This window comes from Anabas testudineus, chromosome 15, assembly GCF_900324465.2.
Source record: "Anabas testudineus chromosome 15, fAnaTes1.2, whole genome shotgun sequence".
Taxonomy (NCBI): Eukaryota; Metazoa; Chordata; class Actinopteri; order Anabantiformes; family Anabantidae; genus Anabas; species Anabas testudineus.
Window position 1 is genome coordinate 3922849 of NC_046624.1, and position 19810 is coordinate 3942658.

The window sequence follows — 19810 nt, forward strand, 5'->3', positions numbered from 1 at the left end:
CAGAACTCAGAAAGCTTCTGATGAGTTAAACACCCAGAAGAATGTACTTTAACAATTGTTCAAAGCATTTTTTTATTTAGTATTAGTAATGCCTCCTTTGCTCTAAAGTGATTTGTGGTGTTGATTTTTCCCCCGCATTTTATGCAATATCCTCAAAAATAAGTTAATTAGAGTAGCTGTTTCTGTGGACATGTGAAAGATGATATTGCCTTCTAAGGTTTTTGGGATCATTACAGTAAAAGATTTCCAAAGAACACATTCATATTTTATTTACCTCACTGTGTGGATGGAGCAGGTTCTGAGCATTCAGAGCTGCCTGTTCCTGCAATGTGACAGCTAACTGCAACTGGGAGAGGCCATTGAGCAGAAAACGCGTTTTATCATCTGGATCAACTGAATGGTTGGACAAAATTCTGTAGAGGGATATTGTGAGATACTGTTCATACATACAGCATATAAAACACAAAGAAAACATAAAGTATGCAAGAGAGCAAATGTCAAATATAGTATGTGAGAGCAGACTGTGAATCTGTGTTGGAAAAGTACAAAATCATTCATCAAAAGTTATCAAGAAGCATCCAGGTAGATTAAACATTTTGTAAATGACATACACTATATTCAAATACATATATATGTATAAATACATATATTTCAATTAGAATTAACTCCTGAGTGACTAACCTCAGAGCATGTGCACATCCTTCATGCGCCTCTGCTGCCTGTTCTCTGTAGCTGAGTTTAGTAAAACCGTTAGCACACTTTCTGAGTATATCACAGGTGGTCATTAGCCTCTGAGCAGCCTCAGTGCAGAGTAGTTCTCCATGTCCACTGTCACTGATGGCACGTATACATTCCAAGGCACCTCTGGAATACATTCATACTGCTTTAGATCAGGATTGCATAAGTGCCTGTGAAAGTTACAACTTGCCGGTGTGTCTGGTAGTTACATAATGATCATTTGTAATAATAATGACATTGTTTTTTGTTAACATTTAAAAATCCCACCATGAAAAAAAAAAAAGCACATTAATGCACAAGCAGAAGGATTACCTCATCTCTAGTGAAATGATCATGAATGTGAGCTCAGGGACCTGGTTTGCCTGCTGCTCCAGAGCCTCACAGCCGTGCTTTATAATTTGATCAGCCTATGAAAACAAGAACGAAATGCTGGAAATAATGTTGACTACAAAAACAAGGTGACGGCACGGCAGAGGACTGTTACCTTGGTTTGTGCATCTTGATGTCCCTGTCCTATTACAGCTCTGACCTTGATGAGGGTGAGATGGTACCAGAACTCCTTGTCTCCGCCCAGGGCTTGGGCCTTGTCCAACAGAATCAAAGCCTGGTCATGGTTCTGCTCTTCACAAGCCAGAGTGGCCAGACTGAGCAAACATCTTGCCATTGCTTTCTGATCTTCAAGCTCCTTAAAAATGTAGATTAGAATAATTGAGTATATTAGCAGAACCTTTGCAAGAGGCATGTTTTAATATTTTAGTGGACATATAGTATTTCCCATAAGTACATATCAGTATTAGATATAAAGTGGAGAGTAAAGTAAAAAGAAAATATTGTTAATTCCAATACATTTCTGAAAACCTTTCTTGTAGTTTCCTAAAAATAGCTGGCATTTAGCTGTTGATTACTAGAATATTTCCAAAAAACATCCACACAAATTGGTACTAATTATAAGGGAAAAATAGGGAGTTAATTTTATTTATGATGATCCATTATGTGATAGTTTGACAGTAGAGAGGCAGAAAAGAAATAGGAAAAGGGTGTGACATGCAACAACGGTCCCTAGCCAGACCAAAATGCAATATGACAATACAATAATGGGGCATGTGCACAAACCATTCGACTAACAACATGCTCCAGAAAGTTCTACTTTCTGACTCATTACATACAGTATGGTTAATGCAAAGGCAACCAATCAATCAATATCCATCTGTATTTTTTATTCTTCTTCCCAACATTATAGGGTAGATGGTTATTATTTTGCTGGTACTGTAATAATAACAAGCAACATAATTATAGCATTTAATGCTTTAATTACCCTAGAAAATGTTTCTTAGAAATATGTGTTTAATTCAAAGCTAAATTTTTTTTTTTTTTTTTAGGAAATTAGTTTTTAAGCTGTGTATGAGGATCCCCAATAATAAGTTTCTCACTAAATTATCTACTGTACTAGTAAAATAAAGTGTTATAATAAGTCAAAATACAGTATGTGTCAGAATAGCAGATACATAAAATAGTTCAGTCTGGTATGTCAAGATAGTAATGTCTCTTGTAATTTAATGTAGTAAAGTAATGTAATTTGAACATAATGTGAGCAAGAGTGATTAGCCAGTTTGTATTTAATGGTCAGGGTCTGACACCGTGGTCTTCTCTTTCAACTCACCACAGCCATTAAGTGGGCCTCTGCTAGAAGCTGTCTAGCTTGCTGATAGAGCCCCATACTGAGGCAAACCTCAGCTTTGTCCACCCAAATGTCCTGAGCACACACATCCATAGTTTGTGGCCAAGACCCAGCATTTTCATCCATCTCTGTTTTCTAAAAAAATCACCAAGCTGTTAGGACAATTCAGGTTATTTAATTTGCTGAACTGTCCACACAAGACAAGCACCATCTAACATAAAGTTTCATACATGCACAACCATGCAACTCACACAGCGACACCAAGAACTGAATCAATAGCTGTATTAGGAAAAAAAAAGGAACACTATGTTATCTGCAGTTAATTGAATGAGCCCTGTAAATTTTAAAATGACATTCGCACAGGGTATTATTATCATAAAAGAATCATAATCGTCTTAAGACTCACTTTAGATTTATGAAACAAGTGAAGGTGAAAAAAAACGTATTAACATATTAAATGATAGCATATATTAATATGCCATCTTTTGTCATCACTCAGTGTTATAATACAGCATACATTACATTTCCTGCACAGATAATCACTTATGGATGCTTGCCAATCATCCTTTTACCCCTTGAACCCTAAGGTCCCTCATGAGGTTAAGAAATAATAAAGCTGGAGTAAATTAAAAGTTGTTCATTTAAACAGACAATGCTTTAACTTCGTATCAATTTGTGAAAAAAAGAAACAAAAACAAACAAAAAAAAAACTATAGATTTAACTCTGTGAGAAGCTGTCTGACCTGGCTGTAAGCTCTGAAAAGGACTCTCCTCTCCTGTGACAAAGCAATCACTTTGTGGCACCTGAAATCACAACATATTGTATCATAGGCAACGAAACAGGAATGATTTACAGGTCATTGACAATTTGTTCCCTTCTCATCTTTTTTGACACAAAGAAATATGTTCAAATATGAAATGTTAATAAATTAGGTGACATACTCCATCTGTTCTTGTTCCTGGATATTACTCAAATTCAAGAGCTTCTCCTGATATGGTGAGTGTGTTTCCAAACCCAGATGACAACAGGTCCTCACAATTCTAATTACAGATTGGAAAAACAATCAAGACGAAAGTCATTACACATAATAAGATTGCGAAAAGTAAGTGATAGAAGCACGAGATGATCCTCATCAGCCTACCGGTTTTCTGTGAATCTGTCCTTTTCCCTACAAAAATACACTGCCCAAAAAAAGAACCCCTTTTCCAGATATTAATCTGGTCAGTTAAGTAGCAGAGGGGGTTGTTAATCCGTTTCAGCTGCTTTGGTGTTAATGAAATTAACAACAGGTGAACTAGAGGGGCAACAATGAGACAACGGCCAAAAAAGGCATGGTTTTACAGGTGGATGCCACTGACACGTTTTTCCCTAGTCAACCTTTCTGACAATGCCTGGCCTCGTGGTGAGAGTATGTAGGCAGTTCCCGTCATCTCATTAGGAGCATACAAACATGTGGCAGCCATATAAACTACTAAGTACCATTTTCAGTTGCTGTAATAAATTTCAGCAAAATGGATTTACCTGCTGGATATTTTTTTGAATTCAGCCCTCTGTAGGCAGATCATTTTTATTTCCATCAAGCAATGTGGCATCCTTTCCTTCCTAACACATAATTCATATCAGTTTAGATAGCCAGCATAATTTATTTTCCCATTAAGGTCTGATGTGTTTTCAAAGTGTTCCTTTAATTTTTTTGAGCAGTGTATTAAAAGAGTATCCCTTCTACTGATGCAGACTCCAGTGACACCATTCGATGCAATTTATCACAGCTCCCTCTGTAACCACAATAGACTTTATATGATGTTTTTGATTCTCATATGTTGTAAGAATACCAAAGACCTGGAAATAGATTTGATACAATACGATTTTGGCAATCCCCTTCCATGTAACTGTGTTTTTACCTAAGTCGGTAGAGGTCAGAGAGGCTCCTCTTATCCATAAGGTCATGAGCAATGGTCTCAGCCAGATGCAATACAGGCAGGGTCAGGTGGTCAAGTGACAGAGCGTGAAGCTTTTTGTCCAGCAGGTTGAGATAAAACAGGCTTTGAGTCTACAGTCACATGAACATTGGGAAAAAATAAAAAATAATCTTATTGCACTGCCATAAAAATCATTGCTATCCAGCGTTTGATCAGAATAGGAAATGACCCACAATATCAGCTTTGTGCTTTATTTACAAACCAATTAGCTCCAATTTTATCTCTAACTTTGGTGGTAAAGCCATAAATCTTGCCTGCTTTGTAATGCTGTGGATATTGATACAACCCGGGTTACTGTTGGTTCTGAAAATCTGCCTGGCCTGGTCAGGACAAATGTAGCGAGCCCAGTCATTTGGGGTGGATGGAAGTGTGTGATCCAAGACAAAGGGTTTCGGTCTCTCTTCTGCAGGGGTGTGCTAGACAAACAGATGAGACTTGGATGAGATATTTATAATAAATAAAATGTTTACTGAATGTTAACTAAACATGAGCAGGTCAACTGGAATATTCCTCTTCATCAGTTTTCAGCAGTGCAGAATATACAGTTAAACTCTGTAAATTTACCACATTATGAAACAGAATTACGCTGAAGGACATACATCTTTCAGTTTTCTACTTTTAGTCTTGTCTTTGTCTTTTTTGGATCCAGCAGATGGAGGAGGCTGGGGTGGTTGACTCTTTCCAATATCACTGAAGATTTCACTAGCCACTGCCATGGACACCTACAGTGAAATAAAATGTCCATTGAAAAACATTCTCATCATCTCAGATTTGAATGAGAGAACAATGTTGTCGTGAAGACACAGCACCTGCCAAATTTGAAGTACAAAGGTGTAGGCTCTGAGCAGATTAAGCTGGTGTTCAGGTGAAGCTTCGTTTGTCATGACGGCAAGCAGAGTGTGTGCTTGTATCAAACGGTCAAGACGCCATACTTCCTTCAGATTAGACAAATTCTGCGTCGATAACAAACCCTGGACTCCTAACAGGGGTTCACATTTCACTGAGCTCAAATCCTTCTTTCTGGACTCATCCTCTAAAAGAAAAATACACACTGTGTGAAAATGTATTTAAGAAAGACAGATACTGTATATACAATTTGGAAGCAACTGAACATCATTAGTAAAGCCTATCCTTCAAATGCACTGTGCTTAGTTTTCCCTTTTTTTCCTTATTTGAGTGTTCACTTAGTCTCTCAGGGGATATTTAATAGGCTCTTAGCGGGAAAGTAAACAAACTTCTCACAGCAGTCTTATAAATAGCATTATGCTATTCTCACTGGTTATCCACAGGGGAATTGAGAAATGAGTCTTTGTCTGGTCAGTCCTTTTCCTCTGAGCAATATTTGGTTTAATATTTACACAAGGTAACAATTGAAATAAAAGAACAAAGGGTGATTGCTGTTGCAACTATTAGAAAGCTGTGGGATGGCCTTTTTCTGGATCAAACAGGATCATATGTTATTCCCCTTAGAATAACACCCACATGCATTCCTCAAGAAGAATTTTTTTAATCTGTTGCCTTCCCCTGTGGAGTTTAGCGTGTACAGTAGCATAGGTAATACGACCTTGTAATTTACACAGCGGGGCCATTATCAAAGAAAGAACAACCTGAGTTGATGAGTCCTACCTGTCCCTTCTGTTTGTCCAGGTTCCAAGTGTAGAAGGATGTCAATGGCCCACTGAACCTGGTGCTGGGCATTAGCTTTGGGAAAGTTGTGACAGTACAGCCATGCTCCAAATTCAAGCAGAAGGCTGACCTTCTGACACTGACTCTCTGGAAACTGTTCACACAAACGGAGAGGCCAATTAAAACATATTTTTTTATGTTTAAGCATGTTTATTGGTTTTGTGTTTGTTTTACTCATGATCAATCAGGACAAAATTTAATTGCTACTGTATAAGATGGACCATCAAGTTTTTCTCCATCTACTGGTCAGGACATTTCTGTATGCTGGAGAGTGATATGCTCTGAATAGTGATACATATGTCACAAATGCAAAATCTTCTGAACTTCTGAAAAGAATTTAAACAATACATAATGTAGTTCCAGGCATTACAACAAGTAATATATGTACTGTGTTCTTTCTTCCAGGCTACAAGAAGTAGTTAGAAATAAATTGTTATGATATTCTGACTCCACAAGATGGTGGTAGAGCTTCATGCTCATTCTTACCTTCACGTTTAATGAACAGATTCTACTCATATGACAGATTCCAACATGATGTATTTAATTTAATCTGCGGATGAAGGTATTTGTTAAAAAAAAAAAAAACAGAGCCAGAGCAGAAGTATTACCAAGACAGAGGTGATGGATTTCTGGTAGCATGTCAGTTGTTGGGTTATATTGCCAGCACAAAGTGCCACCTGATGCCACATAGATGAACAGCACTGCTCATCTTCATCTTGTAACTTCTGCATGTCCATCAGCACGTTTTCCCCCAGTTGTGCTTTTACCAGTATACGTTGTTTCAGCAGAGGTCTGGTAAAACATAGGCAACAATAAGATTTAATTTTGTTGTTCTGCCCCATCTCCTGCACTCAGTCCTGTGTTGTTATTTTGTCACTTACAGTCTGTGTCTGGTGCGGGGCATGTCTCTAATTGCTTTGTCCAGCAGTTGCAGAGCACTTTTCCAGTCTGTTTTATCAACATGGAGTTGAAGCAAGAAACTGTAAATAGCTGCTCTCAGGGTTAGGTCCTCTTCATCTGCTCACAGATACATAAAAGACATACAGAACACAGATATATAAAACACATATTTAGAATACAGACATCCATTTTGAGCCATCTTTTAATCGTAGTATGCAGGGAATCAATCAGATTCATAACAGGAAGCACAGCAATACGTAAAGCGATTTGCAAGGGGTATATCCTGCAAGACTTCAAAGAAAAAAAAGGTTGGTCTGTTCTTTTACCACTCACCATTTGCCCCGTGTTTAGAATTCCCAGGAGGCAGCGCTGTCAAGGTCAGCAAATCTTCTTCTTTGCCCTGTTTGTGAAATAGAAGTAGGCAAGGATTAACACTTAAATCGCTAGAGGAGTGATAGAGGTCTAGTGGTAGCGATGGATAGCGCTCTAATATATAAGGTAAATTGCTATCTGACCTTGCCCTATATATGACCCTGTCCTCTTATCTGCAAATATTCTTTCACATCCAGAGTTTGCAACATTAATGGCTTCAATTATCTGGATGAGGTTGTTTACATTGTGCACACTTGGGCATCCCATACACCAAACATCCATATCCAGTCTGTACAGACAACACACAGCTATTTTGGACAGATCCAGCATTTTCCATACTTCCTGTGGGTCACACTGCTAAAGAATAGTGACAAATTGGAAACAAATGTCATTCTGATTTCTGTCTTTAATTATGTATCTTAGGTTATTAAGTGTTTATCTCCCTGGCTGTTTAAAAGTAGTGCCATGGAGAGTTTTTCTCAAACTAATTTTAAAGTAAAACCCTAAAGACAAAAATTGTAATTTCTTTTAAAACAATTACACCACTTACAGTTATAATGTGTGGTTGCAAACAACCTACATTTTTAAACTGTGTAATAAAAGATGTGATTCCAATTCTGGCTGCCATTTATTTTGCTTATTTCATTGTATGAATCAACACTTGTCCTGTCAGCAGGTGGCATGACTAAAAATGTAATGTTTTGGTTCTCTCCAAAACATTACATTTTCCCATTTTCTTTAACAAAGGTGTAGACTGTGTTTCTGTGGGTTCTCTTGTTGCTGTGCTGTTTCTACTCCTGTTTCAAAGTTAAACCGCACCATTAATAATTCTACAATTTTAAATATCATAGAAATCCAAGAAGGTAGTTGTGTACAGGCAAGTCCTGTACACATACTACTTTGTAAGTGTGGCTGTATATTGTGCGATTTGACTAAGACTACAACAGGATGTCATCAGTTCGTGCCCATGTTCACTGCCCATCCAAAATAAAAGTCACACACTCTAATGTTTTGTTGGACCACCTTAAGCTTTATATACAGCATGCATTTGCCATGACATCGTTTATTCCTGTCCAGAGTTGCATTCATTTTTCACAAGATCTTGTATTAATGATGGGAGTCGGACCACTGCAAAATCTCAAAGATTCTCAATGGAGTTAAGGTCTGGACTCTGTGGTGGCCAATCCTGTGTAAAAATGATGTGTCCTGCTCCCTGAACCACTCTTTCACAATTTGAGTCCAATGAATCCTGGCATTGTCATATTGTTAAATAACTTGTTGCCAGCTGAAAAATAATCATCAATGCAGTAATTTATCCAATCAAACTATTCTATTTGCTTTGTTAAATTCAGTGGTGACTTTTTCTTTTGGATGGGGAGTGTATAAACCATAGTGTCCTTTGACATGGAGGCCATTTGGCCAATGAAGACTTGGAATGTTCCAAACGACAAGTTATGAAATCTGACTATGGGTTGAGTGAGCATCATAAAAAAATATGCTTTGATTACTAGTCACACATGATGCTAACATGAAATTATGTATAGCATAAATGTGGCAGCAGACAACATAGATTCATACATTTGTATGTTTGGAGTTTGTATGGAGCAGAGCAGTCAGGATCTTCTTCAGGGGATTTTGAAGCTGCCATCTTTCCCCAGGAATCTGTGTCAGAATTACACAAGTGTTCCAGTAATGTTTGGCAGCTGCGATACACAATTCTGGATTGTCAGCCTTTTCTGCATAGCTTTGGACAAGAGAAAACAGCAAGCACATATAACAATTAAACAAATAAATTGATTGCAGCCAAAAACATGGGCCAGTATTGTGACAAGAATGTGAAATGCACCTGACACTGGACAGAAGCAGCTTCATGGCCTCTCTGTAAGTGTGTAGATCTCCACTGGATTCATGGGCTAAGCTTAAACCTCTCAAACAGGCTGCACTGCTCAGCATTTCATTCACTGTAGTCAGGCCATATCTAGGGTTATGAGGGGATGTATTAACTGGTCATTCATTCAATTAACCAAAATGTAAAACTGACATATCACAGAAAATCTGAAACTTTGTAGCTTTGTAGGATTTACATTATTAATATGCACACATATTCTTTGAAAGCAAACATCTCTACTCCTAATACTTACCACTGCTTTTCGTGGTCCATTCATATAATTTGAAGTCCCTAATGATTTTTAACAACTGGATAAAACAGGCATTTATAAGATTATCTTGACATAGACTGTCTATGTCATGATACATTATAACCAGTCAACTACACTTACAAAGCATAAGGCATGGTCTTGAGACTCTTTGCTGCTGCTTCTTCTAGCTGCAGAGCGCTCTTGGTGCAGCACAGCACCAAGCTGTGGTCCTTGACATTGTAGCAGAAGGCAGCCAGCTGACACCACACCTGCAGCTCCACTACAGCGTCAGTCCAGCTACATTCTGATGCCATGCTCACCAGCTTTGGGTGAGGGGAGAAAAAAGAAAAGAGGAATATATAGGTATGAGGAAAAGGGATAGAGTGGAGGAAATGTGAAAGCATGGGATGGGGGAGTGTGCCGACAGAGGGGAGAGTGAGAGAATATACATTGGCAAAGGAAGGACGAGAACAGAGGGGAGACAAGGAGGGAAAGAAAAGGTAGAAGAGATGGGGGAGTTAATACAAGCAGACAAATGGAGGCAATAGGAAGCAGTGAATGAAAGAGGGAATAGAATAGTGAACAGAAAGCAGAAGAAAAAGAAGAGACAGAAATGAAAAAAGGATTGGCAGAAAAAGTAAATCAAGCAGGGTTTGAAAGAAATAGACAGGAAGCAAAGACGTAAACAAAAGTAGGAGGTACAGGGAGAAGATAGGGGTTTGCACAAGATTATTGGTTAGTAGGAGAAAGGATTAAGGATAAGTAATAGAAATGGGGAGTTAATAGTGTGGGAAAAGTGGATACGTACATGTACAGAAAGAAGAAAAGAGGGTACACAGTGGCAGTGAATGAGAATTGGGGACATAGACAGATGAGATGCATAAAAAAGATACAGATGTGGAAAAGGTGTCAGAGAAATGTCTGACAGCCACAATCTGACCAAAACAACATTATCAAGGCAGCTACAGTACTGTGAAAGTACTGACACATAATGACATGCAGACAGACTCCAAAGGCTCATATGTCATCTTAGCATCTGTTGTCACCATCTGGGTAATAGCTACTGTAGAAAACATGAACAGTACATACTGTGGAGAGACTGGGAACAGAGAACTCCATGTGCCTCGGGTTCTTATTGCACTGGAGCATCTCCACTCCAACCAGCACCCGTGTCATCGCAGAGACTTCCTCATTCTCACACTGGAAAAGAGATGCAGAAAAGAACAATACTGTGCATTTCAATATAGTCCTCTTAACATATATACCAACTAACACAAAGCAAATATTCCAATATCACCGTATGCTAATAAATTATACACAGACCTGCAGCAAGATTATCAAATTGTATGTATCCCAATGAGAGTTAACCTTGCTGATAATGAATGACTTTTTGTGCAAAATTAGGTCATGAATAATTTATTGATTGAATTTTGAGAAAAGTCCCTTTTTTATCAATACTTCATTTCTTAATTTGTGTAGCAAGAAACAAATCTCATTCGGCTGTGACTCAAAGCACATCAAAATAAAGGGACCAGGGTTGGGCAGGAAATTCTTAGCTGACAAGCAATCAAATAGTGCTGATTTAAATGACAAATGGTACAAGTGCTTTTCCCACATTTCTGTCTCACTGTAAAACTGTAAAACCGGAGATGATCACATGCCAGTGGGTACAATGCTGTGATGACCGAAGTAACACCTACTGTAGTAAGATTAATGTCGGCCATCAGAAGCCTAGAATATTTTAAGCACATCATAAAAAATGCCATAATCACAGCTACAAATGGGTTCACTTCACTTTGGAGGATACTTTATTTTGTTGACACAGTTCTCTTTACAACTCCAGACAACTCCAACATTGAAGTCTTGCAATATTCTCAATTATGTTTCCAGTTATTAAATTAGTTCTATTAGATTTATTTTAAAAATGAACGTTCAGCCTCAAGAGAAGCCTGTTTCTGTGATATTAACTAAATGTGTAAAAAACACACATTTAGCTAAAGCATCTTTTAACTAAAGTTTTAATAACCCAACATGTTCACATTTTCACTGTTTTGAAAACCAGAGAAATAGCTGGTTTATCCTGTTCACAAAAAGGACGTACCATGCATCAAATAGATATAGAGAAAGCTCCAAATCAGCATCCAAAGTCTACCTGAATCAAAAGTCAGAACACTAAAGTGCAAAAATGTGCATATAAGTAGCTAAATTCTTTGAATATTACATGAAGAATGGTACCTCATCTTTAATGTCAATCTTTGAGCCAATTTGCTGCTGCAATAGCTTCTTGATCTGCACCCATGTGGCCACCACTTGTTTTCTTACTGCAATGGGGACTGTCTCTTCTGGAGTGTTGCAGCTGGATATGTGGAGGGCATAGTCACACAGCTAGGAGGAAGTGCAAAAAACAACAAGGAGCTTGTATGTATTTTAGGTAGAATATGAAAACATAGTCAGCATCGTTCTTAATCTTAAATAATATTAAAATACGTATGCGGATTAAAGCTTCTCTCTAATACTGAACATTATGATGTTTATAAGTACAGTTCTGTAAAGCTCTCCACACCCTGTTCTTTCTCCAACCCAAGGCCCTCTGCAAGTCTGTCAGTTGAAGACATACGCAAATGACTGAGAATTCAGTATGACTTTGTTCAGTGGATCTGAAAATACAGTGACTATTTATAAAAAATGTATTGGAAAGGATCACTTTTTATCTTTCTTTAAAAGGGGAAACAGGCAGACAGGAAAATTGAGTTAATAATTTACTGATAAAGCGCCTTTCATCTGAAGTTAGAGCTGATATCCATGGTGGATCCTTTGAATAAAAAAGAAGAAAAGAATCAGGGCTTAATTGGCAACTAGAGTAAAAAAGAGAGAAATCAGAGTCCTGTGACACAGTTACCCACTCATTCAAGTTACATGTGACTGTGTATTCATTTGCATACATATACATGCATGATTGAAGTAATGTATGTCAAAGGATGAATGAGATAACAAAATCTATTCTGACAGTGAATAGTAGTAACGTTCATGATATGATAACATCAGTGCTTCCTTAGGTTTCACAAATACAGCTGTAAGGCTTCTGAATGAAGTCTAAAAAATGCCCATGTTTATGATACATTTCTTCCTTCCTACTTTGTCTAAACATATAAAAAGTGTGTTTATTCTTTGTCTTTCTTTGTCTTTATTTCTGTTCTGATAAACCCCATGAACATTTTGACACATTATTGCTGTACCTAAGTGCTGCTGGAAAGACTTTTCAGAGGATGATCAATTATTAACATTTTCAAAATATGAATCCAACATTTTAAAGATTTTTTTTTAAAATGAAAAAATGCCATTTGTTGCATATGTTTAGTAGCCATTAATTCAGTAGCCACTGTCAACGACCTGACAGTGTGTAAACATAACTATTTAGGATGTTATATATTTGTTTAATATCTGTACATATTTCTAAACCTTAATTCTAATAACTCTTTCCCTTAACCACATTAGTCATTCAGGGCTAAATCTTTCCTTTTTTTTCTTTTTTTTTTTTACAATTACTGTACCTTCTAAGTCTTTTCAGATAGTAATCTCAGCTAGTAATACTGTAGTACTCCATTTATGTTTTTTTCAAGTTAATCACATATAGTGACCTAACAATATTATTTGCAAATTAATGTAATATAAATGTGTTACACATATGAGCATACAGGGCATTTTATGTAAATTACAAGCAATGAATGCAGCTTTTATTTAAATATATTGTGACAAAGTAGTTTGCATCCAACTTGGTTATTGTTTTATAATGATTCTCATTGTGTTAAAAACTATCCATCCACTTTCTTAACTCTTATCTACTGAAGGGTTACAAGAGTTGAACTTGAATGAATGATGAACTTCCACACTCACATTCACACATATGGGCAATTTAGAGTCACCAATTAACCTAATATGCATATCTTTGGAAGAAGCCAGAGTACCCGGAGAGGACCCATGCAGAGAGAACATGGAAAGGCACCCTACCAACCTGTGAATTTGAACCAGGGTGTTTAAAACGACTGCAATGTATTTACTCACATAGGCATGATATGTTTTAAATATAAAAATTAAAACACTTAGACACTGACATACCTCTAATGCCTTGCAAACATCCTGCAGGGCAGCAGAGTCTAAGTAACCTCCATGGATATTGGCAGTCTTCTCCGTCCCCTTCTCAGCTCTGTTTTTGCCTTTGTCTCTTGGCGGGGCCGGCTCAATATTGTCTGCTCCACACACGGGCTGAATCAACCCTCTGGCCACAGCATCACACAGCAGCACAACTAGAGCACGGTCCCTGAAAAATACAAATAGTGACCAAAATGTCCAAAAATCTGACCAGGAAGTTGAGCTTTTTCAGGTCTAAACTCAGTTTGTACCTCTTAGCTTACTTCTTGAAAGAAAGTAAAATATAAACCCTATCCATTAAACGTAACAGAAATATTTGTTTCCTTCATTGCCATGCTGTTAAATGAAAGTGTCACTGAATGCCAACATAATTGATGTGGAGAGTTTGGTCTGTTTTCACTACATTCACTGCCTCCTTCCATACTTACAAGTGTATACACTATATTTATAAATGTCAACTTTGACCATATCTAAGATTATTTTCTAAGGACAAGTGTATATTTGTTGTTATTAGCTGAGAAAGCAATAATTTACAAGATCCACTTGAACTGAAAGACTGTGTGTACACAATTGTCCACTGTGGGTTGTGATAATGACTGCTGGACTGACACAAATCCTACAGTAATTAAAATGTGTATGGTCATCGTTCTAGAAGAGCTATGTTTCATGTTTCTTTAAATGCTGACATTTTCATCACAGACATGTAACATTTCATTTCAGAAATGCAATAAGGCAGACTCTTTTTAGCACCTCACCAAAATAGCTTTTGCCAGAAGTCCAGGCTTGTATAAGTAGAAATTGTAAAACAAAACTTTTCTTTGAGGAGCCAGCCTACCGAGTGAACTCTATCTTTTGGAGCATTTCCACCAAGCTCTGGAAAGTGGCAACCAGGTGTTGGTACTCCCCAGCTGCCAACAGGTGGCTGTTGTAGTTCCACAGGTAAATCGCTGCATTGGCGACCACCCAAGGCTCCTTGATCTCTGCTCCAAGCTCTGCTGCCCGGATAAAGTTGAAGGTGGCGTGGGCGGATAGAGTCTGGATCCAATCTCTAGAGGTACAGAAGCACAGCATAGAGTGGGGAAAAAAAAAGGAATTCTTTGCGTGAAAGAGAAGGATAGTGACATATGTTGATGTATCTAACAAACTTAACTATAGGTGAAAAAGTCTGTGAATGTTTAAAAAGTTACTTGTTTAAAATTATAATGCATAGTATGAATAGTTCCATTTACTGAATGGAACTTTTGTCATGTATTATACAAACTTTTGTTTTGTATAATACATGACTGCAATCCAGGGAGTTAATTTATCCATTAAAAATCTAGTTTTGACGCAGATTCTGTGTGGGTCAATGTTCGAATCCTACAATAATCAATGAGAAACATCTTAAAACCACTGTAACTCTGTAAACTGTAAAAGGCTTGAGGTGGTGGGGAAACAGCACAAAACAATGGTGTCTGATCCTTTGTAGAGCACAACTGTAAAGTCTTGGTCTTTAAGACAATTATATCACCAGTGATGGCTGAAAGCCTTATTTTTGTCATGCATTAGACCTCTATGATTTATCGTAGTGAGGTATTGATCAGGACAAAGGTTATACAGGATTCACCAAGCGTTGGATTGTTCACCCACTAATAGGGAACGTGAGCTGGGTTTAGACCGTCGTGAGACAGGTTAGTTTTACCTTACTGATGATGTGTTGTTGATGGAATGTGTGAAGATTTTTGAAATGTGAACAACAAAGCCTATGAGTGAGTAAAAAGTTTCAAATTTAAAATAAATATAGTAAGTAAGTACTTTTTTAGTGTCTGTGTACTTATTGTGTTTTCACCTGTAAATAACCCAGTGTGGATCCTCTTCAGACACGTGAACTCCTCTCTCCTGTGGGAGGACGGCAGGGCTGTTAAGCTGCACTCCCTCTGTTTGCAGCTTTTGCACAGTGGCCTGAGCGAAAACCGTAATGAGAAATATTAAAGTTGACTTCCTATTTTGACAATTTCATAAAAAAGGGAGATGTGAAGACCTCTGAGTAGGGGAATGACAGCTTCTCCACAGCTATTAAAGCTCAGTTGAAGCACATCAAAGAAAAAACAAGCACCTGATGAACTTTTTACAGAAAAGTGGTGGACAAATCAGGTAATACAAGAGGAACCTTTCTTCATCATCAAACCGAGTGGTAGAAATCTTTTAATCAGATTTATTATATTATAACCTCATTCTTAAAAAAATTATATGGCATAGAACAAAGAGAGCGAGACATGAGAGGGGCAAGCAGAGGGTGACTTGTGTCAAGCTCATGCAGTATGTCTGAATAGTTCATAGTTCCATTTCTTCAAAGTGCTATCAAGGTAGCATCTTTATGAACTGCGGGAAAACCTGACTGAAGAGACGCAAGATTGATGGGAAGTGGGATTACACAATATGGTAGGCTCATCAGACAACCACTATTTCTGACTCTACTCCATAGGCTTATTAGAAATCCTTAAGATTCCTACATGTCTACTATCATGAGCAATGTATTCAGTATATTTCAAGAGAATAACTCAAACTAATACAATGACCTTGAAAACGTCTATAATCGCAGATAGTCCACAATAACATGAAAATCTCTACTACAAAAATCATTGGTATTTTGATACTCTAGATATTTAAAGCTGATAATGTGAAACCTGTAAATGCAGTCATGCCACTGCTCCTGAAATTTAAAGGATTATGTCACCTTTGACTGACCATGGATCAGTTAAAGATGGAGTGCAGACATTTGTTTTTGTTTTTTTTGTCTGCAACAACATGCAACAACAACAGGTATGCATGTTCATACAATGTGAAACCTCTTTTGTGAATTACTTCTGTAAGAACATACAGAAGGTGTGTGTGAGTGTATTAGAAGGTATGAATTAGTTAGCACACACCTCACCACTAATGAAGCGGATTTCAGCTAAAAGGCGTAGCACGTCCCTCACGTATGTTTGGTTTTCAGTGCAACAGTGAAGACATTCTGCACAGTGCTCCTCCCCTGAGCATCTGCATTCTGGAGAGAAAGGACAAATCTGTGACAGGAATTCTCTCCTTAAATATAAGACAACTACTACTTCTACTAGCTATTAGATTAACTTCTTGCCCATTTGTGTTTTTTCATTAGCATTACTTCTAACCAAATTGTAACTGAAAGAAATAAGAACTGATTATATTATTATGGACGTTACTCACACATGATCATGAGCAAAGTTACCTTATAATCCTGTCATAGTTCTATAGACTCAAGTAGAACAGTTTTATATCTAAATCTAAACCTCTCTTATCTTACTGTCCGTCTTGAAAGTCTTCCATCTCCCATCATCATAAAGCAAACACAATCGACAAGCAGCTCGGCACACATCCCAAACTTCGTGTTTCCTGGCTGTCTTCACGAGTGTTGCCCACAACTTCAACCTGGAACAGCTAGGAAACAAGTGAACTTTCAGATGATTCCCTTTTCAAAGACGGTGGTCCGAGGGAAGGGTGCAAAGGTTGTTCACTTCTGCCCGTTTGCCCATGTTTTAAGGATAACACAAGCAAACATAGCTATATGAATAAGGAGGTGGAACAGGTGGTTGCAGACTCTTATAGTAACACAACATGTTAACCGCAGATCGGGCCAGAGAATACAGACAAACATAGCTTTACAGTAATAAACAGAAAAAGGGGTTTACTTGTAGATACTTTACTGTACATGCATAGTCAAAATTAGACATTAACGCACACACACATACTGTACACACACCTGTCAGTGTCATCTCCTTGGCTGGCCAGGTGTCCATCCACCTTTTGTACAGATGTAGTGTGATGTTGAGCCCTGGCACAGAGCTGAGCCACTGGTCCAGATCCAGGACTGCCTGGAGCTGGTCCATCTTAATAAAGACAACCTTTATCAACACTGTTGGAAATGTTGCTGCATAAAAAAAATGAATCAATACAGGTCCCTTGCTATTATGCATAACAAGAGGTCTAGTCATTTGTTTGCATAACTTCTTAGGCCTAAATGATAATTTATGTATCAAAATGTGCATTCATATGCACAGGAAGGTAAATAATTATATTTACAGTGCCATTCAAATGCAAGCAAAAAAAAAAAAAAGCACAAATAAGTAGATTAAATTTTCAGCATTGCTAACTTGGGGTGTTACTAACTGCAGTGTTAAACAAAGAAGGTCTTCCACATTGTCAGTCTCACCTATCTACAACATCAGGGGAATTTATTTCAAGGACTGAATACAGACTAGAGGTCTGTGACTTTGACTGCAGTGTTCTAAAGAAGCTAAATTCTCAAGTGCCTGTGTGACCTCTCTGAAAGTTTAAATAAGCATATTCTCATACACACATCCACTGCATGACTGTCTGAACGGTTAAACAAACTCTTCTGCAATATTACGCACTAGTCTTAGTGGTAACTTGGACTTCTGGCTTTGAAGCAAACAATAAAGTTATTAAGTGACATCACCTGGGGGTGCTTGAGGTTTACTGACAAAGACAAGCACAAAAAGCTTTTAAATCATGTCTGCAGTGGAAAACCTGACCTGACCTTGATTAACTTTCAGAGGCAAGTGGTTATTAGAACCCTGAATGTTTATTCTGAATGTTAACTTCTGAATTCTGAATGTTTATTAGCTGATGTGTACCGAGAGACCTGGAATGAGTGTGAGATCAAAGGCTCTTTCAAGGATCAAGCACTTGATCCACTGAATACAGTGTGCGGTGGGATTCACTGTGAGCTACACTGGAACACCTGCTGGTCCCCACACAATCTGCCACCAATTCTGCAACAATTCTAGACGTGAGTCGCCACACACCAATTTCACTGTGCGACATTCATTCAAATAAATTAATCATTTAAATAAGTCTGCATTACTGAGACACCACCTCAGTATACAATCAGCACAGAGGAGTGCCTTTCAGTCGTATTCTGTGAGTGAACACCTAAGATTAATGTTCCATTATTCAGGTATTTATAATACCTCCTGATCTGTAAGGAAAAAAAACACACACACACACACAAAGTAGTTACCAAAATAGCCAAAACAGCCATAGAGATATCTGAGAAAGAGAGACTGAGCGGCAGGTTGAGCAAAAGCTGAAGTCCTGACATATTTTAATGCTATAACACAGTTACTTAGGATATATTCTTGTGCCTCACTTACATATGCGCAGTACTAGCTATAGTACTAGTTATATGCAATACTGTATATGTGCTTTACTACTAATATCCTGGTATGTCCTACCAGGCCAGTAACTGTCCATTTAATAAAGCTTAATGAAAAACATGTTTCCTTGTGCCACCAAATTGGAAAAAATGTTCAGTAAATATGGAAAATATGTGTGTTCCATATTCTAGTAGGAACATAAGTCTTACTAATCAGAAAACATCTAAGAAAATGTTCCTGTGTTTTAGTAAAAACTGAAATTGAGGAAGAAAAATATTTACTTATGGAGGTGCTGTCTGCATCCAGAACTATCTGGAAATCATCAGGGGCCAAAAGAAGACCCACAGCAATGAGAGTGGGACGAATGTCTGTCTTATCTTGGGGCTGCATGTCCCTGGCCTGAGATAGAAAGAAAGGTTTGGATGTCAGAATACACTTGCATCTGTGATGTTAACAGTCCTTTAAGCAGCCATCTGTGGCTCCAAGCCCAGGAGAATACACTTTAAAGTCATCTTTCCAGGCATAATAAAAAAAATACAATTATTCTGGTCTTTTTTTTTTTTACTAGACTAATGTGCAATTATGGTTTATAACCCATGTATGTTTTTATATAAACATCTTGTCTTGTGTAGCTTTAGGAACATTACATGATGTTAGACTGTTTAATGCAGAAAGACTGAAAACCTGCTGCAGTAGCTTAGCAGCTTTCTCCTCATTCCGGGATGGTGTTTGGTAGAGGGTCCCTCTAAGCTGCAGGAGGTAGGCAGCCGATGACAGGCGTTGTCGTTGTGTCCCATCATCCAGCAGCATGGCTTTCCGAAGGTGAGTCAAAGAAGCCTCAAGACGACCCTCCTCCTCTTCTATCGCTGCCAGCTCTGAGTGGATCTGACTGCGCATCCCCAGCAATATACTGTTAAAAATAACATACAAATGAAACTTCATGAAACCAAAAACTATTATCAAATCTAAATTAGAAGAAACAATGTAGGTGT

The 19810-nt window shown here is 37.9% G+C and overlaps 1 protein-coding gene across 8 annotated transcripts in view; it reads right to left on the bottom strand.

The window, feature by feature from the left end:
- The window catches only part of LOC113159935 (cilia- and flagella-associated protein 46), a 67001-nt gene that overhangs the window by 39197 nt on the left and 7994 nt on the right, over positions 1-19810 (bottom strand). For all 8 annotated transcript variants that reach the window (XM_026356950.1, XM_026356951.1, XM_026356947.1 and 5 more), the window contains exons 13-40: positions 19503-19728; positions 19100-19217; positions 17402-17528; positions 16946-17079; positions 16551-16669; positions 15470-15582; positions 14477-14689; positions 13609-13810; positions 11728-11877; positions 10582-10692; positions 9634-9815; positions 9201-9332; positions 8933-9098; positions 7316-7382; positions 6964-7099; positions 6691-6874; positions 6023-6176; positions 5206-5429; positions 4996-5118; positions 4651-4812; positions 4319-4467; positions 3359-3457; positions 3160-3220; positions 2399-2551; positions 1223-1423; positions 1051-1145; positions 682-864; positions 275-413 (exon numbers count right to left, since the gene is read on the bottom strand). In XM_026356950.1, the coding sequence (XP_026212735.1) occupies positions 275-413; positions 682-864; positions 1051-1145; positions 1223-1423; positions 2399-2551; positions 3160-3220; positions 3359-3457; positions 4319-4467; positions 4651-4812; positions 4996-5118; positions 5206-5429; positions 6023-6176; positions 6691-6874; positions 6964-7099; positions 7316-7382; positions 8933-9098; positions 9201-9332; positions 9634-9815; positions 10582-10692; positions 11728-11877; positions 13609-13810; positions 14477-14689; positions 15470-15582; positions 16551-16669; positions 16946-17079; positions 17402-17528; positions 19100-19217; positions 19503-19728 (4123 nt within the window). The remainder of the gene's footprint in view (positions 1-274; positions 414-681; positions 865-1050; positions 1146-1222; positions 1424-2398; positions 2552-3159; positions 3221-3358; positions 3458-4318; positions 4468-4650; positions 4813-4995; positions 5119-5205; positions 5430-6022; positions 6177-6690; positions 6875-6963; positions 7100-7315; positions 7383-8932; positions 9099-9200; positions 9333-9633; positions 9816-10581; positions 10693-11727; positions 11878-13608; positions 13811-14476; positions 14690-15469; positions 15583-16550; positions 16670-16945; positions 17080-17401; positions 17529-19099; positions 19218-19502; positions 19729-19810) is intronic.